Source organism: Fringilla coelebs, assembly GCF_963513975.1.
Source record: "Fringilla coelebs genome assembly, chromosome: 1".
NCBI lineage: Eukaryota > Metazoa > Chordata > Aves > Passeriformes > Fringillidae > Fringilla > Fringilla coelebs.
The window spans coordinates 73028197-73054162 of NC_140028.1; the positions used below are offsets into that span (position 1 = coordinate 73028197).

General features: G+C 38.1%; 1 protein-coding gene across 2 annotated transcripts in view; it reads left to right on the plus strand.

The window, feature by feature from the left end:
• Window positions 1–2119: 2119 nt before the first annotated feature.
• Window positions 2120–25966, plus strand: part of MARCHF6 (membrane associated ring-CH-type finger 6) — a gene marked incomplete at its 5' end in the record, with an annotated part of 43958 nt that continues 20111 nt past the window's right edge. The window contains 12 exons of one of the 2 annotated variants that reach the window (XM_084219336.1): window positions 2120–2209; window positions 6928–7024; window positions 7836–7909; window positions 14507–14650; window positions 15511–15583; window positions 17233–17401; window positions 18762–18954; window positions 19251–19312; window positions 21235–21267; window positions 22318–22369; window positions 25052–25110; window positions 25719–25799. In XM_084219336.1, the coding sequence (XP_084075462.1) occupies window positions 2191–2209; window positions 6928–7024; window positions 7836–7909; window positions 14507–14650; window positions 15511–15583; window positions 17233–17401; window positions 18762–18954; window positions 19251–19312; window positions 21235–21267; window positions 22318–22369; window positions 25052–25110; window positions 25719–25799 (1056 nt within the window). Of the gene's footprint in view, window positions 2210–6924; window positions 7025–7835; window positions 7910–14506; window positions 14651–15510; window positions 15584–17232; window positions 17402–18761; window positions 18955–19250; window positions 19313–21234; window positions 21268–22317; window positions 22370–25051; window positions 25111–25718; window positions 25800–25966 lie in introns of both variants that reach the window. The other variant, XM_084219335.1, reaches the window with a different exon arrangement.

A 25966-nucleotide genomic window follows, 5' to 3' on the forward strand; every position in this document is an offset into this window, starting at 1 on the left:
AAATATACTTGGAAATTTAAATTCTCCATTTTTTGGCTTTTTCTCCTGCTTTTTTCCATTGATTTTTTCCTTGCTTTGACAAAATTGGTATAACAGCATTTCTCACATCCTCAGTATGATGCTGGCAGATTTTTAATAGGCCAAGATAATTTGCTGACACTGAGCAAAGAGAAGCTCAAAAATGAGCTTATTTTTAAAACAGATTTATTTTTTTTTATGTTATAAGTGGGAATTTTTCCACCTTGCCTTTCAGAGCAGAGGGACACAGAAAAACTGAGTATGGTAGCCTAGCCCAAGTGTATTTATTGCAGGACTTTACTGTACTCTTTTGGCTATTGGAGAGCCATATGAAGCCTTCACTTCTTCCTTTTTTTTTTTTTTTTTTTTTGTTTTGTTACACAGGCTGGTATCATACACTCCACCAGCTTGAAAAAATGTAATTTTGAAGGAACTAACATGGTTACAGTTTAGGAAAATAGAGTTATAAAATTGCAAATTGAGCACGTGCCACCTCTGCCCTCTAAGTTCAGATTTGAGCTACCAATGACTCCGCTGCTGGCACGGAGCCCGAAGGCTGAATACAAAGGGTTTAATGACTGCCTGGACACAAAGGGTCATATGGTAAAGAGAGCTGAGGGTTGCCAGGACTCATTGATCAACTACAGGGGTTGAAACAGCTGCCACAATGGAACACTAAAACAAGGCACGCGTACGTTTCATCAGGATGGAATTCCTCTCTACCCTGAGTAAAATTAAATTGTTTTCTTCCTTAACAATATTCCTGCCGACTCAGCAGGGCCTGAGCGACAGCTCTCAGCGCACGTGGCAGAGTACAAAGTTTTAAGGCGTGCTGCCCCGGCTATGTAGGGCAGCAAGACATGGAAACATAAATGATTAAGCTAAGAGAGAATTCTGTGCTTTGCTGAGTGGTTTATTAGCTCTGTGGGAAGGCCCCAGCTCTGGAAGGGGCAGTGAGATTTGACGAACAGCACAGGTAAGGGCTTAACACCGAGGAGGAGGCTGGCTGTTTCCAGGGCTTACACATCCCTGATCCCTGGAACATTGACCCTTCTCAAAATCTGGCCAACTTTACCTAGGGATGCAGCATTTCTCTTCGGTTTGGAGTGGAACTTAAAGCCAGTTTTTGCTACATTTTGTCCGACTCCCGTGCTCTTCCCCTGCCCTCCTGCTGCCCTCGTCATGGACCCGCAGCTCCCGAGCTGCAGGGACGAGTGCCGGGTCCTGAACTCAGGTCACAGCAACCCCAGGCAGCACTACAGACTGGGGAAGAGTGTCTGGAAAGCTGCCCATTGGAATAGAACCTGGGGGTGTTGGTCAACAACAGGCTTAACATGAGCCAGCGTGTGTCCAGGTGGCCAGCGGCATCCTGGCTTGGACCAGGAATAGTGTGGCTGGCATGACCAGGGCAGTGATTGTCCCCCTGTACTCGGCAGGAACGGGCTCACAACTTGAGCGCCGTGTCCAGCTCTGGGCCCCTCAATTCAGGACACTGAGGAAAGTGCTGGAAAGTGTCCAGAGAGAAACAGTGAAGCCGGTGACTGGCCTGGAACACCAGTCCCTTGAGGAATGGCTGAGGCAGCCGGGGTTGTTAGCCTGGAGTAAAGGAGGCTCAGGGGAGGACACAAATTATCACTCTGTGCAACCACATGAAAGGAGGTTGTAGGGTCGGCATCTTCTACCCAGACAACTAGTGATACGAGAGAGGACACGGTCGCAGGATGCAGCAGGGAAGGTTCAGATTGGACATTGTGAGGAATTTCTCCACAGAAAGAGTGATTGCGCATTGGAATGGGCTGCCCAGGGAGTCACCGTTCCTGGAGGTGTTTAAGGAAAGCTGTATGTGGCACTTAGCGCCATGGTCTAGTCGACATGGAGGTGTTCGTTCACAGGTTGGACCCGACGATCCCGGAGGTCCTTTCCAACCCAAGGGACCCTGTGTTTCTGTAGATGAGAGCGGGGCAGTCCCGCAGCAGGGCCCGCCCGGCCCGGGCCTCCCAGCCCGTGTGCCCGGCAGGCGGCGCTCGCCGCGGGCGGGCGGCGCTCCGTCCCCGCGCGGCCGCGCTCTGTGGCCGCGGGCTCGGCGGCGCGGCCGGTCCGTCCGCTCGGCGCGCGGCCCCGCCCCCCGCGGTCACACCACCCGCCCGGCCGGCGCTGCGTCAGCCCGGCAAGATGGAGACCGCTGAGGAAGGTACGGCGCTCGGCCCGCCACCGCCGCCAGCCCCCGAGCGGGGGCTCTGCCGGGCGGCCTCGGAGGGTGGAGGGGCGCGGGGGAAGAGGAGAGTGTCACTGGGCCCGCAGGGTGGGCTGGGGGCTGTTCACGCCCGGAAGGGCTTCTCGCACCGGGGCTGCAGGTGCCCGGGCCCCGCGCCCCCCCGCACTGTACCGGGCCCGCCGTGCCGCTGGGGCTGGGCTGGGCCGGTCTGGGCCAGGCCAGGCCGGACCGAACCGAACCGAGGGGGGCAGCGTGTGAGGCGGCGCGCGCGGGTGCCCCTTACATAACCACGGGGAACGGGGAGCGGGGGGGGAAAGGGGGGCGGTGCTGGCAACACCCGGAGTGGGGCTGGGATGGGCCGTACCGGGGCACCTGGGCCCGCCGGAACCTTCCGCTGGCTGCTGCTTTGCCTGAGGAAGTGGAGGCCCGGGGCAGAAATGAGACCCCCGGGGCGGAAAGCAGCAGGCGGGATGCGCACGGTGGGGCAGCGGGAGAGGCGGCGAGGAGGGCACTACCCCCGGCTCCCTCCTGGCCAGCGGACCCTGTCGGACCCGGCCGGCCCTGTAGCCCAAGCAGCCTTACATTTCCACGTTTAGCTTAATAGTAATAGCTGCTCCTTTCACAGAGCTGACTTTGTTACGTGTGCTGGGCAATCTGTTTGAAAAATTGAAATATGCAAGAGCTGACATGTTTCTGTGTCTCTATTACGTAGTCACTTATCTAACTTTAAAAAGACTAATACGTAGTCACTTATCTAACTTAAAAAAAAAAAATTGTCAAAGATATCGTAGTCATGAGGTGGGTTTTATGTGTAGTATCCATTTCTAAGGGTATTGCTTTATTTGAGATCAGACGCGGATATGTTTTGTCAGCACTTTTGTTATGCTTAGATAATCACAAAATCACAGTATTTTTAAGGTTGGAAGGGACCTCTGGAGTTTATCTACTCAAACCCCCCTGCCAAGGCAGGGTCACCTAGAGCAGGTGACACAGGAATGTGTCCAGGTGGGTTTTGAATGTCTCCAGAGAGGGACTATGTAGTTCAAGCAGATACTGGGGGACTTTGACAGATCAGCACTTCATATTGTAGCGTAAACCAAACTAAATAAAGCGTGTTTGTTTTGCTGTTTCCTGCAGTATTTGAGCTTTGTTTATCATCTCAGACAATGAGTGCAAAGACATATTGCAGCGGCAAGGCAGTTTCAAGGAAAGCATTTTGTGTCTTGGCCTTTGTTACTTTGGCATCATTTTGAATATAGCTTTTTATCAGGTGCATGAGAGGAAAAAATGGAAAAACATGAACCACTGGATTAAATAAGACAGCCCCTTTGTAGTAGTGTCCTTTGGGTTGTGCTGTAGACATCTTTAATACCCATGATCACTGATGGCTTATCAAAATATTTGTGTTTCTTAAATCTAACATTTAAAATTGCTTGCTGCAGCTCTGTAGACCAAGTCACTTACACTGTTGAAATCAAGAACAAAGTGAAACTTTGATTGCTTTTCCTCTGGTTGCCCAGAAAAACTGGGTTGTTCTGCAAGCTGTGAAGTGGGTACTCAGAAATGACCTCCTGATTTTCCACCACTCCACCAGCTGGTAAATCCGTCTGGGTGGATTTAATTCAAACAGCATAGTTGATAATTTGTTACAGGCTGTTACCAGTGGTAGACTTTGATCATACCTGACTTAAGTAGGTGAACAGACCAGCAAGACAAAGAAACGGTTTTTAGTTACATTTTTAAGGCATTGTCTTCTTTAGCTAAACCTTTGTGTTAAATTGCACACTTGAAATTTTGACTTTTCTGGTTTTATATACAAGCACACACAAAGGCACATATGTATGCAGCCTTAGGTATTATATTGTGGCCTTATCAATGTTGTCCTCAAAAGCTCCCAGTGGTAGCATGAAAGTAACCAGTCTATATACTCACTTTCCATAAATACCACTAGAATGTTACAGCTTCTTCTACAGTTTCATACCTCAGATCCTACTATTAGAACTTCATGTGGCTTGCCAGAGCGCTGAAGAGACTTCCCAAGGTTAGAAAGCTCTGAACACCAACAGCAGCAGCAAAGACTGTGTTAGTGCCTAGAGGAAGAGGAAATATGATATTATTGTGTGCTTGAGCTTCTGCTACAAAGTGTCAGATGGACTTTCTAAACTGGTGATTGTCTGATAGTGGTGTTACCGCCGTTGTGGTTCTGATGGGCTTTGTGCTTGACTGAACTGTATTGTGGAGCTAGAAAACAGAATGGCATGGTGAGAGCTTAGATAAGAGAGGCAGTCTGGGGTCATGGTCAGACCTAAGTAGAAGCTGCTTCACCACAGAGTGAATGTGAAAGTTGCTCCTCTGCAGCACCTGAAAGCACAAGATACTGAGTTTTGCTAAAGAGGTAATTCTGGTTCTTTCTAGATAAATCACTTTGCTGCTAAATAACATAATCTTTACTTTTTGATATTCCAGTGTTGGATTCAGTTGGAGAGATAATAGGCAGTGAATCATTCTTGGGGGGAACAGGAAAGAACTTATTATTCAAGGTCATTTTTTTTCTACAACATGTGCCTGAAGAACAGGATGCAAAGTGTGTGTGCACATAGAAAAATAGTGACTCTTGCACAGTGCAGTTCTTTTTGACCATGTCTGTAGGTCATAAAGTGCATAGCTTAACACATTGACCCTCAGCAGAGTTTATTGACTTGAAGCTATCAGTTGCTTAACAGTCCGAATAATTACACTCATAATATGTTTATTTGGATTTATAAAACAAGTGAAAATATCTAGAAATTATCATAGCTTTGAAAAAATAAAATTTATTTTAGTAAGCTAACAGGCAGTCTTTTCTCAAGTAAAGAATTATTTTGTTCACAGTAATGCAAATTGCGTTCTCCCAAAACTTTTGACAATAAGTGAACAGTTTTCTATGAGAGTCAACAGGCCATTAAATGGACAGATTCAGAGAGCCGTGGGCATCCTTCAGGGAACAGTGTGCTTTTAGCATGCTTTCATTGGTGCCAGAGTATCCTTAAAGCAGTGGTTTCATGTGGTGTCTCGTGCTTGTCTGACCCCTTGTGAGGCTGATCCAGCCTACAAAGCTGTCCACTTGCTGCAGTGAAACAGCTCTGTTGGAAAGAATGCAGGAAGAGGTGGGCATGCCACAGCGAGTGGGTAGGGCAGGGCCTGCCTGTCAGTTGGAGAGACCTGTCCTGTGCAGCCATCTGGAAGTGCTCTCTGGGATAAAAGAATCAATTGTTAAGAGAAGTAGCAGTTCTGATCATTCTTGTCAGCAGAGGAACCAGGGACTCCTGATGTTTGCAGCAATACTGCAAATCATCGCTGCTACACATGGCAGTGATGGAAGTGCTCTTTATGTCTTTTTGTAGCATCACTGATGTGATATTGAATACCTGTTTCTGTTAATTCTGTTTTCATGCTGCATAATGAATTCACTCAAACAACACTTTCATAGATAGAAAAATGTTTGAATTTAATAATTTGAATTCTTATGCTTTATGTGTAGAAACTGTCCTAATAGTCTATAAACTGTGGATATAGTCATAATGTGACTTCTTTACAGAAAAAAAATATCGGTCTTTGGTGTCTTTTTGAAGTTTTTGTAGAAAAGCATTAACTTTTGAAGATTCTGGCCAAGAACAAAGATAGGTGATTCAGACTTGAAATTGCATATTTGCAGTATTCTCTCATCAGCTGGTATTTTTCTGACAAAGATCTCTGATAGGGATGTGTTCCACTGGAATAAATATGCATGTTTGCCCGATAGTGGTTGATAGAGAAATAATTAACAAAAGATAAAATCTCAAACTCACATATTCTATAAAAATGGACATTTTATGTTCACTTCCTTAATGGAAGCAAGAGGAAGAGTCAAGGGAAGATATCATGCATCTGTCAATAAACAGATAGAAGTTGATTTTTATTTATATTTAATTGTGTGTTTAGAGCTCTAGCTAACTGAATGGTATTTAAAATAGACATCTGTTTTTTAGAGGGAAAGGTTTATGCTCACTTCTTTATACACAAAACCTCTTGCAACATTTAGTTGCAAGAAAATGTCAAAAATAAAGAATAAAGAAGGTACGGGACGTATGGAAATATTACTGAAATTACAAAATAAGAAATAGAAAGTGGCTTTTCTTACTGGACACTAGGCTATCTCCAAGTTGTGTAGCAAATTGCAAAATACCTGTGTCTGTTATTTTGGATTTTTTTTTCCTTTCATTAAGAAATATGTGTGTTAGGTTCAAGAGTAGGAAATTATTTAAGTCATTATTGGATGTTATTAAACATCCAAACTGAGATGGAATTTTGCTATTTCAAAGTATCCACGTTCAAGAAAATTATCCCTAACAGTTTTTATGTTGTTTTAGTGATAACTCTTTAGGTAGAAAACACACCCTCCTGTAGTTTAACTGTGTCTATTTCCTAGAAGTCCTGAAAGTCTTTAAGACATGTTTTGAGTTTATGTAACATGATCAGGCAGATAATGTTCATGTTGCTCTTTCTGGTGATCTCCCTGTCTCTGTCTTGCATCAGATGAAATGTGTCTTTCATCCTCTTTCAATTTATTCTGGCTTCATTTTGCTACACAGTAAAGTTTCTAGAATGTAACTGTGTAATTTGTCTTGTAAGTTCTTTAAGCAGTAGTGTAATAAGCTTTTTGTCCTTGTCAGCAGATATATGCAGAGTCTGTCGGTCGGAAGGAACTCCCGAGAAACCCCTCTATCATCCGTGTGTGTGTACTGGCAGTATTAAATTTATTCATCAGGAATGGTGAGTTCTGTGTCTGTGTGTTTCTTATTTTTTTTCCTAAAGAAAACATATTAACATGTTTCTAAAAATACTTCAAGTCTTGAGGTTAACTTCAAGTCTTGAGTGAAAAAAGCAATTTTTAATGGAAACGTGTTTGGGGTTTTGATGTCGTTTACATTATAATTTGTTACAAATCAGGAAAAATTTAGTAATTATATATGGAAAGAAAGCACTGATAATTATTTGTGTTTGGGACTGCAGTTCTGATTGTATGTCAGCTTTATGAAAACTAAGCAGAAAAATCAGTATGTTGGGGTTTTTTTTATCCACTTACAGTTGTGAATAGAAAGAACATCAAACCTCACAGAAAAAAATAAAAAGCCCTAGTGCTTTTTAGTAATTTTGAGGTGTGTTTGATCAGGAAGTGCTAAAGTAAAAACTGTAGTTCTGGTCTATATGGTAATTTCTGATGGTATTTTAATAGTCCTTCTTTCACAAATACAGCAGTTCTAAATCTTAGCTGTGTGCATCCATATGTCATATCTTGAAGTATTTATAAGAACTGGTGTCACTGGTGGATGTCCGTGCCAGGATGTCTGCTTTGATCAATAACATACTCAATGTTCTTTATCAACACTGTGGCACATGACAGTTTACCTTTTTCTACTGTTTGAAACTTAGTTCATGGCCTAAATGGACTTAATAAACATGCTAATTTAAGTCCTGCTTGACAGTACAAATATCCTGATTTACGTGTGAAAGCAGAGAAAGAATGGAAGGATAGGGCTGAGAGATGTATAGCATGTGTTAATGTGATTACTTTTTATTACAGCTTAGTTCAGTGGCTTAAACACAGCAGAAAAGAATACTGTGAATTATGTAAGCACAGATTTGCTTTCACACCAAGTAAGTATGTTTTACTTGCTTCTATTTTTTTTCAGAATTTTTCTCATATAATATCTACGAAGTGATTACTTTTTCATTCAGTGTGGTAGATCCAAACTTGTGGTGTAACTTCTGTGTTCTTGTTTTAATTGGAATTTTTATGCAGACTGTGAATTGCTTAAGTGATGGATAATTTGGTTATTTCATAATCTTAAGTGAGACACAGAAGTATTATTCTGTACCTTGTTCTGACAGCCTCAGTCCCATTCTTTTGTTGCCAGCATTACAACGTGTTGCATACTTTCAACTTCATTGATAAATTCGGGTTTTTGGAAGTCTGAATGGTAAAGTGAAACAGTGGCAGAATTTGAATTTGAAAGGCAGTTTTCAGTTACCTTTAAAGGATCTACCTGCAACACTAATACTTGGCTACTGTCAGTTTTAGTTCAAGTGATCTCGACAGATAATAAAAATTATGATTATTCCACTTACATTTCAGTCAAGGTACGCTACCTACCCAGTATTAAATTGTCTTTTATGTTCAATACAATTAAATAAAATGATGAAGAATATTCATATTTTGAATCCCAGATTTTGGCTGATTGTAGTAGTAATAGGTGAGGTGGCAGGGTAGTATTATTTAGTGTCATCAGCTTATTGCCTGTTGAGCAGAGAGAGTGGGTTTTATGCTACATTTTTCTCTTTAAATTTACTGATTTATTTCTGCTCCCCTCTCACCTTTTTTTTTTGTGTTGGGGTTTTTTTCCTCCTAGTTTTGTACTTTGGTAGAGAAAACTGAGGCTAAAGGTAGTTTAGTTAATGTATTTTCTGTTCCAAAAATCCCTTAATGCACCTTCTTTCTATATGTTGAACCTTGGTATAATGTATTTCTGCCAACAATTAATTAAACACATTAGACCACCAGTGAAATTTGCAATATTAACTCTGTCTTGGGAGGGTAATATAGTGTATTTTACATGTAACACAGCAGTGCTTTCTGGTTATTATTCTTAAATGCTACAGTGACCTGTGAGGAATGTTAGAGATATCTGCTTGCAGGTTTTATTTGTTATATATTTTTAAAAAGGCATTATATTACTTCTGTATGGAACTTGCACAAACTAAAAGTGATATGCAGTTCTGAATCTCCCTTCCAAGCTAATTAACCATTTCCAAAACTTCATACTGTGACCAGGTCCTCTACCGAATTTAGTGTGCAAGACCAAAAAATGGCATTTCAGTTATTTATTAGTTGTTAAGGAAGAAAATTTTCTAGTTTTGTATGAGAAGAAAAAAGCAAATCAAAAAGTTTATAGTGGTTTCCTTGGGATCTAGGAAAAGAGGGTGAGCCATTCTAAACTAAATACACTTTATATGCATGTTACTCTTGATAAGAGGAAGCTTAGTTACTGACCTTATCAACGGAGGTGTTGCTGCAGAAGTTAATTCTTTACTGACACTGCTGTTGCCAGCACAGCTTGTAATGTACTTGCAGGTTATGTACAGGGGAGAAAACTTAGTTGAATTAATGTGGCTCCAAAAAAATGACCATTTTTAATAGGAGCTTTGAAATTGGTAATAAGCAGTCTCTTTCTTCCTCATGCAGTAGAGTGTGTCCTCTGCATTCAGCCTCTGCTTATCCTCTGCCACACACTTGTCACTCCCCTGAGTGAGCAGTTCAGCTGATAAGGTTTCCTTCTCAGCTTTCCACGTTGCAGTGTGCTTTTTCCTACCAGGCTTCACACAGTGGTAGCAGGTCAGGTACCCTGCACAGATTCCTCCTGCCCTCCCTACCCATGGGGTCTTGTTTCATTGTTTCCCTCGCACCCAATACTCATGCAGTTACGGTTTCCTTAATTTATCTTATCCCTCTTTCTTTGGAAGATAATGTGGCTGTTCAGGCTGGAAACTGAATCTGCTTGTGGGAGCAGGGAAGGAGTCACAGGTGCTGGAGAGAGAATGATAAGGCAGAAAAAAAAAGGGGACTTATGTATGTGCCAGTCATCCCAAGCAAAGCTGGGTCTGGCCTGTAACCATGCCCGGTGAAACATATTTTCAGATAAGTCGATTCACCACGGGATGTGGTCAAATAAACATGTGCATGTAATTAATATCTGTGCTCCAGCAGACAAGCACTAATGGTGTAATAGAGTATCAGTGCAGTAATACCAGCAGCTCCTCTCTTGTTTAGCTTGGTTTGCTTGCTAAGGCTGTTGATGTCATTCTGTCAAAAATGCTCTCTTGCTAGTATACCTTCTCGTGTATGGAGTATTCATAAACTATTTCTAGTGCATTATTCTTTTAAGTTCTGTAACTTTTTGGGATTTTTTTTAGCACCTGAACTACTAGCTTAGTTATTGCGTGGAAAGAAGGAAAAACTAGAAGATTCGACTTGTATTTTGGCTGGAGTACAAAGGAACAAATTTTTCTTTTGAATAATAACATCATTCTCTAAATGTGTTTAGTCATGTAGGCAAATTACTTGATTTCAAATGCATTCTTTAAAGCTAAATTTTTTATGTTTTAAAATTGATTCCTTGTCTGCAGTTCTACAAGAACTAATAAAACTATGAAAAAAATAGGTTTTGACTTTTTTTGATTTTGATACTTGTTCATTTTTAATTTCTGAGCTTTTAAAGACACATGCACTTTCTTTTGTCATCTACAAGAATGTGCTTCTATTAGTGCTACACTAAACATAAGCACTGACACATGAAAGATGGTGAGGCTGTATATCCCAAGAAAATACAGTTGTCAAAACTTCTCCATTCTGTAGGAGGTAATGTTAACATAAATACTGTCAAAAACACAAATACAGAAGCAGACTAGGCTGATCTTTGTCTGAGGATTGGAATGGGTTCGTTTCTGCTCTTCCTGTGCAGCTGGTATGTGGTTCGTACAATGTCACAAGCTTGGTTAAAACAAAGACTGTAAAACTAAAGGAAGCCATATGAGTAGGGTGTTCCCTATCATGTAATTTGGCTGTTACACTATTGAAGGATATATTAAACTGATTTCTCTACCTGTTTGTTTTGATAAACTTTTAACACAGTAGTCCATAGCTTCAGCATTTCTAGAAAGGCTAATTTAAAAAAATAAACTTCTGGAACAAAATACTACATGCTGGCACCAAATTCAATGTGTCTTCTGCCAGCTCCAGTATGCAGAGTATATACACAGCTGAGCTTTATATGAATGTTATTTCATATATTTTTTAGAGCTGTGCTTGCCTGAGAAGGAGTGGAGTTTTTCTCCTTTTACCTTAGTGGTCTGAAGCAAAGTCTGCATGTGTTTGAAGGGTGTTGAACAAAGAAACATAGAATGGTTTGGGTTGGAAGGGTCTTTTGAAGATCATCTAGTCCAACCTAAAGAATAACTCACAAGCCCTGTTTTACAAAACCAGTGTTTTCACCTAGGAGCTGTCAAGCATATGGTTTTTATTTACAAGTTACAGAGTCTTATTTCACAATCAGTGCACAAGGATGACTGAGGTGGCATATAAATGGCTTGCAAATGTAGCAGTAAATTAAGAATCTATGGGTAAGAGGGTTGCAATTGTGATGATTCCATGAAGTAGGTTAAATGGCAGCTTCTAAAGGTAGCCTTGTGTTTTTCCGACCTTGTGTCAGTGTAAGAGCAGATTTTTTTGTCATATCGTCTCTTTTGGAGAAGTAAAATTAATAATTGTGTTCCTGGAAAAGTTAGGCTTACAGGAGGGGAGGGGAGGGTAGGACAAAACCCCACCTTCTGAAAACTACCAACCAAACAAAAAAATCCTACCTAAATTTAGGATTCACCACCAAATTGGCAGTTACACTGCATGGGTGTGACCTAAGTATCCAAAAAGCTTTCTAGTAGTTTTTCTATAACCTGTACAGCTCAAAGAAGTTGAGTTAAACCTATGAAAAACTCACCCAAAGTCTGTTTGAATTTCATACTGTAATAGAAAAAAAAGACAAGCTGTTGTTTCAGTTGGTCTCTAGTAGAAAGATTTTATTTGGAAGAAACTGTGGTAAATAATGCAGCAATTTGCTTTCTCAAACTGAGTTACAAAAGATTACTGGGATGAGGATTAAGGGATGGAAGTGCAGTGAGGAGAATGCATGTGCAGAAGCAAGTGAGGAGTATGGATGTGTGGTGGCAGGGGTCAAGGTCTCAGGCCTCAGAGTGGGGCCTGATAGTGGGGAGGGGGTACAGGGAGCTGCAGTGTGGACAGAAAATGGCCCTGGGTGACAGACACAGGTAGGGAGATAAGCTATGAAAATCACTGGCAGCAAGCTGCAGTGATGCAGGGTGCTTGCACACCAGGGGTTCCTGTTATGCTAGGAATTTCTGCATTTCATGCCCCTGAGTGTTGCAGGACATAGAAGGATTTTACCTTATCATCCTGGTATAGAGCTTCTAGTGGGAAAAGCTGTACATATTTTGAGGTGTGCACAGGACAGTACACAGAAAAAACAGCTTTCTTCCCACCCTCAGCTTCTGAAATCATCAAAAATCAGCAAATTGTTAAAATTTGGGGGATATAGGTTGTGTTCTCTGAGTAGTAGCTACATTATGCTTTTATTTGAAAAGTAGTGACTCTAAAGCCTTTAGAAAAGTGAGCACATAAAAATGCCAACCTTGATAAGTACTTTCTGTTTTAAGTTAGGATGGACATTCATAGTTACAGTCCTTGTGTGTGTGTTCAGTAATTCCTGGAAGATACATTTTAAAATTTTTTAAATTGCAAATATTTTCAACTTAACAACTTGTCCCTAACAAATAAATCATTAATACAAAATTAATGTTTTCTGTGAGGTCCTTGTTGCAAAGAGTTGATCAAAATATATTTTTTGAAAACGAGAAAGTTCAAGTATCTGCTGAATTGTCTATGAGTGGTACCATAAATATTTAACAGATATACTCTAAATAGATATTCTTTTGCACCTTTGACAAAGCTTTTTTGTCTCCTGTGGCAGAAATTTTCCAGGATGTTTGTTCAGTGTGACCTGAGATCATTAGTTAGACTTTGGTTGGCATTTTCTATTGTTCCAAATGTGTACTAAATTCTGTTTCTGTAACAAGAAAATTGTAAGATGATGTCAAAATATGCTTGTGTCCTGCTTTCAATTCACTGCTCTGTGTACTCACAGCTACAGTTCCCTAGTGTTATACTTTTCGTCCTTTCTTTCTTGAATTCCATTTCCCTGCCAGATACCTGGTGAATAAAAAGCTTTGAAATTTCAAACCTGTTACTACTTGTCTCAGGGGCACTGTTTTGTTGTTACTTTGTGTCAGTTTTAATCCACATATTGCTGAAATGCGCCAGTCTCTCCCCATTCTTTGGCTGCTTCTGGATGTTGATACTGTTTGTCTTTGTTCTTGAGTTCTCTTTACAGTACAGAAACCGAAGGAAATAGCTCTGGAGAGAAAAGAATTTGTTTCTCCTATAGAGGCTTCTTCTCTGAGACTAGTAAAAGGATGATTTGGAATATAGGTGAAGGGGCTGCAGGTAGATAGCATAAAGCAGGATTTGTTAGACTCTTAAAGGATTGCTGAGAGGAATTGAAAACTTCTTTCTTTCTATTTGTTCTTATAAAAATTGAGTTTCCTTATGTAGTTAGAAGTATGTAAGGTTTTAAAAGATAGTCCATAATGTTAAAAGTGTTCAAGCACAGATGTTTCCAACATAACAAACATCCAGGCAGAAATGTCTTTGTGCAACTCCCAAATATAGTTTATCTTCTTTATTCATATCCGTTATTGATACTGTGTATTGATTACTTCTTAGTATCTATGTAAGTGTGTAGAAACTAAATACATGTAATGAAATTTTTATATGTTTTCTAATTGTTTGCAAAAGACAACCTCACCACTGTTTTTCTTGGCTTTTGAGTAGGGATTGGCCTATGCAACATACAGGTGTTGAGTTTAAAAAGTTAAGAAAATTTAGTATATGAGTATATCTGTGCAGGATGAGAGATTTGCATTGTGCTCTGTAATAGGAGTGTCCTTAGAAGAAATTCTGGCCGACATGAAACAGATATCTGTTGAAAGTCAGTCATGGTGTGTAAATTTCAATGTCTGTGGATACTAAATCAGTTCTCTCCAGTTTTCCTCCCTGTGTGCTGCTTTTGTTTTGCTGGGGTTTTTTTTTTGGTCTGTGCTGTTGGATGGCAAGTAGGATCTAAATTATCTAGCACAAATAAATGGATAGTGTGCAAAATTGCTAATTGCTATTGTTCCTCGTGCCCTGTCCGTGAACTAGGTTTATAAATAACAGACAGAGGAATCTTTGAGGTAGTGCTGAGTGAGAGTTACACTGATTTTAGAATCTGCTTTTTCTTGAGCTTATTTTGAGGTAATTGGAGTATACAGTTAACAAATAAAGCTATTAAAAAAACTTCTCTTAGGTCAAAAACCGACATGGAGCTTATTAATTTTCCCATTCCACTCAGTACAAATGTGTTATGTGAATTCTTTTTGTTGCTTGTTTGGAGTTGTCTCTTGAGAATATAAAATATGCTTGTTCTTCTAGTAAGCTTTTGTCAGATGCAAACAGTTTGTAGTTGGCAGAACTTTACATAAATGCTTCTCTAAAGGGCAAACTGTTTCATAAGTGCATTTTCTACACAGTTTATTCCCCAGATATGCCTTCACGGCTTCCAATCCAAGACATCTTTGCTGGACTGGTTACAAGTATTGGCACAGCAATACGATACTGGTTTCATTATACACTTGTGGCCTTTGCGTGGTTGGGAGTAGTACCTCTTACTGCATGTAAGTATTAATTTTCTGTCCATAATGCTCTTATACACAGGGAAATGTGCCACTTCCTGCAACAAAGTTTTGTGAGACCATTATTGTCTATTAAAAAAAGAAAAAATCAAAGATGTTATTTCATTTATTTTCACTCAGAAATTCTACCTGTTTGACTCTTAAGCCTGTAGTGCAATGCAAAAAGTGTTAAGAAATAGGAGAGACTGCATGAAGAGCTTTTAATGTCTTACTCCAATAAAATGCCTCTTCTCAATTATCTTCTTTAAAATCTACATGGAAGGTTTTATTTTATGTTGTTTGTTAATATTAGGACAGAAGAGTTGTCCTTCTTTATTAAGCATCTCTAAATGAAAGTGCTGGGGTTTTTTTTATGTGAAAAGTAAAATTCCCTTACAGTCATGGACAAATTGATTTGTCAAACTCTTAAATCTCAAAGTCATGTAAGTAGTGAAGAAATTCAGTAGAAAAGAGAGCGCACATTTAAATTAATCTAGTATCTAGTTAGAAATTTACTTTCCAAATAGAGACTTGCAGTGATACTTCTTCTGTCTTTAACCTGCTTCCATATTCTTCCTTAGGCATCCGTTAGTGTGACCAGTGCTGGACACAGATCTAGTGTAATATAGCATGGCAGTTCTTACACTTTGAATGTGTACTTTTAAAGATGTGTGGCTAAAATACAGCTTTGTTCCACATGGTTGTATATGATCTTGAGTTCTGTTCATGCACTGAAAGTTGAGATTTTCTTCCATGTCATAAATCTGGTTGGCCACCAGGTGAAAAGAGGGTACCTGGGGATCTTTCTAAGTAAAGCTCTAGCCAAAATCGAATTAATATCAAGCTTCTGTTTATTCATGCAGGTCGTATCTACAAGTGCTTGTTTACTGGCTCTGTGAGCTCACTACTGACACTGCCATTAGATATTCTGTCCACGTAAGTACTTCAGCAGTTTGATACAAAAACCTGTTTTAGTCAGATTATCCTGAAAACAGGAACTTTGGAACTTAGTGTCCCTTTCATCCAGTTACACTTGCTATTTTTTACCATCTTAATAAGCGACTGCCCATTACCCTTTGCACAACCAGAAGTATGGACAACACCATTACAATAGAAATAATTTCACTTTGTAGTTCCATTATTCAGGATCTTTGGAGCCGGAAAACAGACTTTACAAAGCAAGCCCTGGTTACTGAAAATTTGTATTTTATGTCAAGAAAAATTATGCTGAAAAATTACACTTAATAGTTTCAAAAATTGATTTCCTATGGTTTAAATCAGATACATAGTAGAATATTAAGAAATGTGTCACTAATAATGTCACTTTGGTTTTTTTGTTGCATTTTTATTATTTTGAATTTCATTTTATCCATTCTGAGTCTCTTATGTGAGAGGGATTATTTTTTTATCAGATTTCCTTCTAGCTGATACTTGGATTTTAAATGCTTCAATCACCATCTGCTATTGCACATTGTCTTTCCTTGTCCTTTATAAATCAATTTTGCCTGAAGAATCAATAAATACCAAACAACACAATTCCAAGCTTACTTAAATTTAAGCCTCTTACTTTCTCCTTATCTTGAACATGAGGAACTGAAACTGAGTTTAAGTAGAATCAGCTGCACATCAAGCAAATTGGGAATGAATGTTCTCTGTGGTTCATTTAAATCATCTCAATTGGGCTATTTGATTTGAGAAATCAGGTCAAGTTGCATTTAACTTATTTTCATTATTGGAGAGAGTTGCTTGTTTCAGTCTAATAACAGTATATTTCCTGTTATCTCTGTAGTGTAGATTCTAATTTTATTTTCCAGAGAAGAATCTGAAACAACTGAACCTAGAGCACCTCATGTCTGTTACAGTCTAGGGAGAAAATAAGGGACTCAAGTATTTTTCAGATTTTAATGGTGTGTGAAACTGTGCTTGACATTTATTTCTTTGGCAGAGTCAATTACAGTAGCCTCTTGAGTCATCTTTTTGTTTTGGACTTGATGTCCCCATGGTATTCACTGTGCTGTGAAGGCACAAGTTTGCAGCTTCAAGGGAGACCAGAGTGATGCTTCTTTGGGGATGGCAGAGTACTATGATGCCATCTTTCTTACTTATTTTTAAGAACATATTGTAGTTTTCCAAAGAGGAACCTGAAATTAGGGATGAGAATTGCTTAAGATGATTTAAGTACTTCTTGCATTGCATGAAACCCTAGTTTTGGTTGGCTGACTGAACTTTGCTTTGCTGCTGTTATACAGTTATGTATGATCTGATTGATTAAGATTATTAAGGTATAGAGACAATGTCTGAGGTAAAATGCTACCGGAAATGTAGAGCAGTTGAAGGGAAAGCCCTACAGTTCAATTCTTCTGGTTCAGGTAGCTCAGCAAATAAAATGCTTTATCTGGATGGACTGGTGGACTGGATATTATGTGTTTTGCCATTTAAGTAAACCTCTTACTATATCAGACCATTTACTTCGTGACTATTGTGTTTCCTTTGCTTTTCTGGAAGATTGTTTTTTCTGAGCTACTCTGTAGTGTTACCAGCAAAATACTGTTTTCATTAGGTTTTGTTGTTTTTTTTTTTAACAGGGAGAACTTACTGGCTGACTGTTTGCAGGGCTGTTTTGTGGTGACATGCACTCTGTGTGCATTTATCAGCCTTGTATGGTTACGTGAACAGATCGTCCATGGAGGAGCACCACAGTGGTTGGAACAAAATCAACAACAGCCACTCAATGGTGTTGGTCAACAAAATGAGGTAAAACTTAGTGCTCATTAGTTCACAATTAATTTAGAAAATGTGGTTCTGGGAGTAAATACTTTATCAGAACACAACAGTAATGTTACTTTACTTCATGGTATCTTTACTTGTTAGCAGAAGTTGAACACTTTTTCCTATATAAACTCAGTGACACCACTGTTATGTTTCTGAAGTTGTTTTATTGTGTAGCAAAGCATAGTCTTAGGTCTGTATCGGTACCATTTTTTAAGATAACTTTATGCACATAAAGCTGAATTCTCAGGCATAGTCAATGAAGATGCAGCTTGCCTTTATTTTGTCTTTTTCATAAGTATGCTGGTAGTTCATGAGGTAACAATTCACTGTTCTCAAAGCAAATGGAAGTTCTGTTGACACCGCTGAAGTTGGAGCTTCTCTCCCCTCCTCCCACTCCGCACACACTCATGTGCGCTCCTTCAGTGCTTTCAGGAGCCTCTTGGGTGAAGAAGAGGTCATATAAGCAATCCATGCATAGGGAAAAAATAATTCAAAATGTTGGTGTCGTTTTAGTAAATGTCAGTTTTTAATAGACAGAGTTTCTCAACTTGGTGACTGACTTGAGTTGGCCTTGAACTATTGTCTTTCTCATATAATGATAGTTTCCATGAGGGAGATCCCCTCTATTAAGCACTGGTGGAACCACATCTGGAGTGCTGTATCCAGTTTTAGGGTCCCCCAGTACAAAAGAGGCATGGACAGACTGGAGTGAGTGCAGTGAAGAGCCAACAGAAATGATTAAAGGACTGGAATGTCTGATATGATGAGAGGCTAAGAGAACTGGAATTATTTTGTTTGAAAATGGGAATGCTCAGGGTGGACCTTGCCATCTGTATGAATGCCTCATGGAGGGCTGTGAAGAAGACAGAGCCAGGGCTGTCTTGCTGGTATTGAGTGACAGGACCATAGGCAGTAAGCTTAAATTAAAATGCAGGAAATTCCATTTAGAGTTAAAAAAAAAAAAGTGGGGTTTGGCTTTTTTAAAAATATACTACTACTGTGATCACCTACTGGAACAGGTTGCTTAGAGAAGTCATAAAGTTTCCACCTCAGGAAACAGTGGCTCAAAAGCCAAGTGGAAATAGCACTGACCCTGCCATAGCTGACCCTGCTTTGAGTAGTCAGATGATCCCTAGAGGCCCTTTCCTACCTTCGCTACTCTGTAAAGTTATCTGAATTTTTCTTTTCCTGTTTTTAAAGGTTTAGTGGTCCCAAGTGTAATTCTTACCCAGAAAATATATTATTGACTTTTTTTAATACTGTTCAGTTTCATCTATATACAGGATAAAAGCATGAAGAGTGCTCTATCAGTTTAACCGAGTACTAAATCCTGTTTCTGCAGGCTCAGGCTGCTGTAAATGGAGGTGTTGAAAATGCTGTGCTTGATCAACCTGCTAACGCAGCTGCTGAGAATGTAGTTGTAGGTGAGAACCCTGAAATTCAAGAGGAACAAGTAGATGAAGAGGAGGAAGATAATGAAGATGAAGAGGATGCTGTAGTAGAAGATGCAGCAGATGCAAACAATGGAGCACAAGGTAACAGGTGACTCAAAACATTAATGTTCTAGTTATTATTAAATATAAATAATTGAATAGTGAGCTGTTGTAATTGAAGGAAGCTGTGTAAGTTCCCACTTCAGCTTATTTATCTTGCCTCTGCAATTTTCATGCAATTTTGAGTGCTGAAGCATCTGCTTGCTGAAAAGCTGTTGGCAGTTACAAGATGGATATTATGCAGTCAAGTCTTTTTCTTCATTTAGAACATAACATGGAATAGTTGCGTCTTGTTTTGAGTGATCTAACCAATGTAAAAATGGCCATTGTCTCCTCAGATGACATGAACTGGAATGCTTTGGAATGGGATCGAGCAGCAGAAGAACTTACTTGGGAGCGAGTGAGTAAGAATCATTTTCTTGAATTTAATAATTCAGGCTCATACTTGAAATTTTTTGTAGTATTGCTGTGTTAAAATGCATCTGGGATAGATTTGGAATTCATTCTTTTGTAAGAGTCTTTAGTGACCTAGAGAAGTTGTTACATTATAAACAAAATGTTATTATCTTACTTCTTAACCATTAAAGAGAGCATTTTTTCAATTTTAAGTATAGTAGCAGCTTATAAGTATTTAGTAGCAGCGTAAAACATGTTTTGGTAGGCTTTCTGAAGTCTTCCACTTGGTGAGGTATAGAGCTGGCTTGCAGCTTTCTTTGAAGACAATGGGCCAGATTAGGAGTGCAAAGGTGTTGCATTAGATGTAGTTTAATGCTTAATTTTTGTGTTCATGAAAGCATTAGACTAAAGAAAAGAGAAATGGAATGTGTTTCTCTAAAAATGATGGAGCATTTTAATGTAACATGGTTTCTGTATTGTTTATGGATGATAGATTCCATAATTGGAACATGACATGTATGCACACTGTAATCATGGAATAGTGTAGAGACTTGAAAATTAGGTTTTTGTAGCTGGTCTAGAGGTAGCCAACATCTTGAATTCTAAGCTCACCACGTGCAGCAAAATCTGCCTGAAAGTAGGTGCAGCAGCTTCATCTGATTTTACCAGCATCACTGCTAGGCTGTTGTTGTTGCCTTGATTGCAGGATAGCAACAAATACAGTTTTCATCATGAGAGGCACATCTTGATATTTTTTTTGTATTTACTGAAAACTTCTTAGTGTCTTCTGAAAGATATTTCATAAAAAAGGATACACATAAATTCAGGTTTCTGAACCATTCTGTTGTTTATTTCAGGATGGAAGTGCTGTATTTCTGAACCTAATTTATTTGCTAGAAAGTGCTGATATATTCTTAACTGAGGGTATTTTGTTGCTTTTCCATGAATATAGAAGTCAGTTTCAGAATACTTTCATAATCACTTCCAATGTTATGTGCTGACATAGGCAATAGATGTGTAGTTGACATTTAGTATCAAAGTGGGGGTAGGCTCTTCTATTATGTCATCCTATAAAAATACCATGTGAGTTTTCTGAATTTTCAAATATTTTTGCATCTTAGTTTGATTTGTAAAATACATGCAACTCTTATATCTTGGAATTTAGTGCAAAGTCCTCACACAAAAGAGCCTTGAACATGGAACTTTACAGCAGGAATTGTAGGTTAGGAGTGTCTCAATTGAAGTAGTAAGATAGACTCAAAGTGAGGGGAAAGGAGATATTTTTTTTTTAATGGATGCTTTATTTTTGACTGCTCTATGGATGCTTCTCATAACAGCTGTGCTGAGTAATGAAGAATTTGTTTTCCATCTTTTTAGCTGTACAACAATTCTGTTCAAAAGTTAATAGCATATAGTGTAGCAAATTACCATGTTAGTAGTAGCTTTTACACATCAAGGGTAAAACACTAACTTCTCTCAGTGCAGCATAAACTGATATTTTGCAAGTAGAATGAAACAAAAATTTGGTCTTGCATTTAAATAGTGAGTTGATTTAACGCATACTTAAATAGCCATTCAATCACTACAATATTTTGTAAATACAAAATCTTTGTCAAAGTCTTCAAAGTCATGGAGAGAAGCAGCTTATAAATTAATTGATTCTGTGTTTGGTTTGACCAAGCGCATATAGATACATGTGTATTCAGATATTCCACGTGTATATCACTGCCTTTGAACACCTGAGTTTACTGTGTTGAATGAGAACTTAGTTTCTGTCTTTATCAGTAAGAATTTATGTGCCAAGACTGTTGGTTGAGCCATTAAAATACTCTTGACTGCATTGGACAATAAAGGTCAGTGTGAAAGAGGCTTATTTTAGATTCAGGTTAGTTTTACTAATAAGTAAAAATAACTTTATCTTCACAGATGCTTGGACTTGATGGATCTCTGGTTTTCTTAGTAAGTACAATCCTGCCTTTCAAGAATTTCTACAGAAGGATTTTTTTAAGTACCTGTATTTTTTAATATACATAATTGTATAATTGTATTTAAAATCCTTATTTTCATATCATATATATATTTCTTTAAAGAGAGTTTCATATGATGTCATGTTCAAGCAAACAGGGATTTTAGGAGTTTCACAAATTAGTGGTGTGTGTGGCATAAAAGTGGAATTTCTTAAAAGACAGATTACTTTGGATCACTTACTCCACTGTAAATAAAAACTAGACCTTTTAAAAAGCACACACTGAAAATACATATGTATTCTAACCTTATGGTTTGATCTTTGTTATAATTAAAATACAGTTCTCATTCAAATATATTTTTTTGTCCTAATACCACCATAACACCACTACACCTAGTGTAGACTAGATTTTCAGTTGACTCTATTTTCAAAATACTCTATCTTAGAATCATTCAGTTTGAAAAATACCTCAAAGGTCATTAATGTCTCTTATTTAAATGTGATGCCTAAGGTTTACAATTATGTTTTTAGTCATTTACCTTAAATATTAATATCAAAAGAAGTAAAAATCCAGTGTACTCGTGGCTGAGGTCACATCTTAGCTAAAAGTAATATTAAAAAATGGAGATGTGCTGTCATTTCTAGAGTCAGAGCTGTCAGTTTTGTTAATGCGTTTGTTGTGTCAAGGACTAATTGTTAAAAGTTCAAGTAACATTTCTCATTTATAAAAAAAGTATCCACACACATTTCATGTAATTCTTTATAAAGATGGAACTATTTGTATAGATTTTAAAATAAAAGCCTACTTTTACAAAATATAAGCAAGAGTAAGTGCACTTATCTAGATAAATGTTCATGAATGTAACTGAGCTGCATGTTTGAGCACAAACCTCCTGGCTCTGACATAAGATGTGCAAGTTCTGGTGATGGTAGTCTGTTGAAATAAGTTAAGATACAAAAGTCAAGTCACTTATTTAAAAGACTGACATTTATGTACTGTTTTCTTGTCATCTTCCTTCCTCTTTCCCCTGCACTCCTTACAGGAACATGTCTTTTGGGTGGTGTCTTTAAATACTCTGTTCATACTTGTCTTTGGTAAGTATTATTTGCTCTTAGGTTTTAAAATGATCCTTCTTTGGGAATTGGTAGTGCAGGTCCATTTTAAGGCTGTTCTAGAAAAATGAAGATGTAATCTCTAAAAACAGAACCAAAAATGAACTGGCAATATGAATAACAAATATTTATTATTTTCTAGTTTTGTAATTTTAATTTCTTTAGGTGAATAGATTTAAAATAGGAAACCTGGCAGAACTTTACCCCTGTCAACTAAAGCGCAGAAGATATTTATTTCTAATATTAAATTAAAGGAGGAATCTCAGGGAATTTAATTTGCAAGAAAATGCAGCACTTTGAGAAATAGCTAAGATTTTTTTTTTCTCTTCATAGTTTTTACTAGATAGAATTATACAGATTTTTCCATTACAATCCATTCTTGGAGCTCAGACTGAAAGGGAGGGAGGCATACAAGAATGTAGCATTTTAGTGACAAATGAAGCATATTATACACTTCAAAAAATACCAGACAAAAATACCACAAAGTTTCGCGTGCTCTGAATGACCAGTTTAGAAAAGAAATTTTTGTTGCTTTGATGTTTTTTCAGTGGTTGTTCTTGGCAGAAGGGTTTGAGGTTGAAAAGCTGAAGTTGTACTGGAGATAAGTTTTTACAGACAAAGTAAAGCTCACGACATTGACCAGGGATTTGAACATCTAGATACTGAAACAGAACAGCAAATCAAAAAGAAATAAACATAAGTACATTGTATGTTTAGCTCATGAGAAACTGTAACTGTTCTAAAATAAGAGGTGGAAAATACTTGAATTATTTCTTTCTAATAATTAGTCTATTTTAATGCATAGTTATCATAAGTTAATTGGATTTTTTAGCTGCTATAATATGTAGGCTTTTTTACAAAGTAGATAATAACCATGGAATTTCTAAACCATAGATTAAAATTCAATAATAAGGAAGGAATAAGGATGATTAATGAGGCTGTCGTATAGAAACGTTTTCAGTAGCTGCTTTGCCAAAGGGAAACTCACAAACAGAGAAGAGAATTGCTTTCCTAAGTAAGCAGGAGGTCTGGGAATTTAATACGTGCCTCTCAAGCCTATTTTTAGTATCTTTCCCATTAAGTAATACTGCTTAATTTGCAACTGCCAAATCTCCAGTAATTTGTAATTATAGTACTTGTGAGTTCAGATGTCACAGGAGCTACTTGATAAAATATCAAACAGAAGGAAAGCATTTGTAACCTTAATTAGTGGTCCAGAAATTCTCCTTGGACAAATGAATTCATTTCAACTTAATTAATATTTTCTATTACTCAGTCTAGTACTCACAGAGGAGTTTGTACTCCTTTGTGCTTTTTTTTTTTAAGGAATCCATTAGAAAATGTTGTAAATAATGTTATTTAAAAAACATGACAAACTGTGCGCTATATTCTCATAAAACATCAAAAATGCAACTTTTAAGTTATTACTCTGATATCCATAGGAGTTGTGCGTGTGATCTTTTTCATCTCACTTTTCTTTTTTTTGTTCTTACTGGGCAGGGAAAATTAAATTATTCCTCCCTTTATCTTTTACATGTTTGCTTCTCCCAATAACTGCTGATTTTCCTAAAAGAGACATAAATTAAAACTTTTATTATCATTGATTAGGGTAATATGAATCCTGCTAAATCTTTTCCCTGTGGTTTTTTTGTCGGTTTCTTTGTTTGCTTCTTGGGTTTTGAAATTGGAATTTTTTTAATGTTGGTCATACAGAAATGAGGAGAGAGGAAATCATAGCACTTTTCATTTGAGGGAATGTTTAGACAGTAGTAGTTCCCAGGGTGGGCTAAGATGGTGTAGTGAAGACAATATAGGTGAAAATAGAAGCTTGCCACTTCTGCAGCCCCTTCACTTTATACTGACACACTCCACTTCTATAAAAAAATGATGTTGAATTCTGTAGTCCTCCTTAACTTGGTTGGAATACAACAGAGTGAGATAAAGTAACTAGAAAATTGATTTTGTTGCAAATATGCAGGTTTCTAAAAATGGGGAAGTGCTGTGTTTTCTAATGCATTTCCCCTGAAACCTCAGAATGGTCAGGAGTGAGTTCTCAGGAATAATGAACAGTTTTTAGTGCGTTAGTTCAAAGTAAAAGACTTCTCATTTGCTCCTCATCCCTTCACTGGGTGTCATCTTTCTCTCCTTCCTCTTCCCTCTGCAAATTTCTGCAGGGCTTGCATTTTTCACAATATTTTAAGTATTCTTAAGAATTAAAGCGCTAGAACTGAAGCCTTGCTAAAGCAAGTCCCATCTCACCAGGCTGTAAAATAGATACTGAAGTCTTTTAGTGCATGGGAAAGAATGAATATACAGCATAGGTTCCTACAGGGGTCTGAGACAGATGCCAGCCTAGTACATAACTCTGAGAAATGGAATTAATTTACAGAGTGCAATGTGAAGTAAGAAGGAACAGACTGTCCTCTTATTCTGTGTAATTTTATATTGTTTTAGTCCTTAACTGCAAATTCTGATCTGATTTTCAGTGTTTGGAAAATTATAGGAATCTAACACTTGCAAATATTTGCACAGAAATTTATTTTTGTATTTTTTTCATGAAATTTACAAGAGGTAGAATAATACCATGTTCTAATATTCATCCTGCAAATAAGGCTCCATTACCAGTTTTCATGGCCTTTTCTCCTTTCTGCTTACATTATACAGCATTTTGTCCATACCACATTGGTCACTTCTCCATTGTTGGCCTGGGCTTTGAGGAATATGTGAGTACTCTTTTATAATTTCATAATGAAAAATAAGCTATCACTGTTCATTCAATCACAGTATTTTTGTAGCATCTTTCCACTTCTATTTTGGTTGCAAAAGTAACTTCAAATATGTCTTCTTTTTAGTCTTTCAACCTTTTTGAGTATATGATTAAAAATATTGTCCCACTCTTTTCCACTTCCTCCATTATTTACCTCTCAAGTGAGATTTTTACTGTTTATAACAATTATGTGTGTCTTCAGGGTTTTTTAACAGCCTCTTGTTCCTTGTGTACATTTTAAACTTGTTTAGTAATTTTCATAGTGGATGATACTGAGTAGGGGAAACTAGGGGATGAATGAAACAGTGTAAGGTGGCACTTTTTGTTTCATATATTGAGGTTGTTTTGAGTTTGAAGAAAGTAGTTGTAATGTAAATGTAAACATTATCGATTCTTGGTAAATATACAAAAACAGTAGTAGATTATTAAAATATGTAAAAACTAGAGGAACTTGGCATTCTTCTTGAAGAGTTGAAATTTGGAATTTATCTTAGTTACATAAAAAGGAGATGTAATCTTCTAAGAGACTGGTAAACTTTCACCTTTTTTTCCTCCCTGCTCCAGGTCCAAGCATCTCACTTCGAAGGCCTGATTACAACTATAGTGGGATATGTTCTTCTAGCAGTGACTCTAATTGTTTGTCATGTATCCTTTTGTCAGTAGTTACCTGGTTTGGATTTATGTGTTAATAATTTCTTCTGGCTATGCTCTGTGGAGGTGCAGACGTGGTGTAGGTGCACTTAACTCACCATTTTTCTCTGCTCTTTCGGTGAAATTGGAGGAAAGGTCTCTTCTGTTCTCTTGGAGATTTA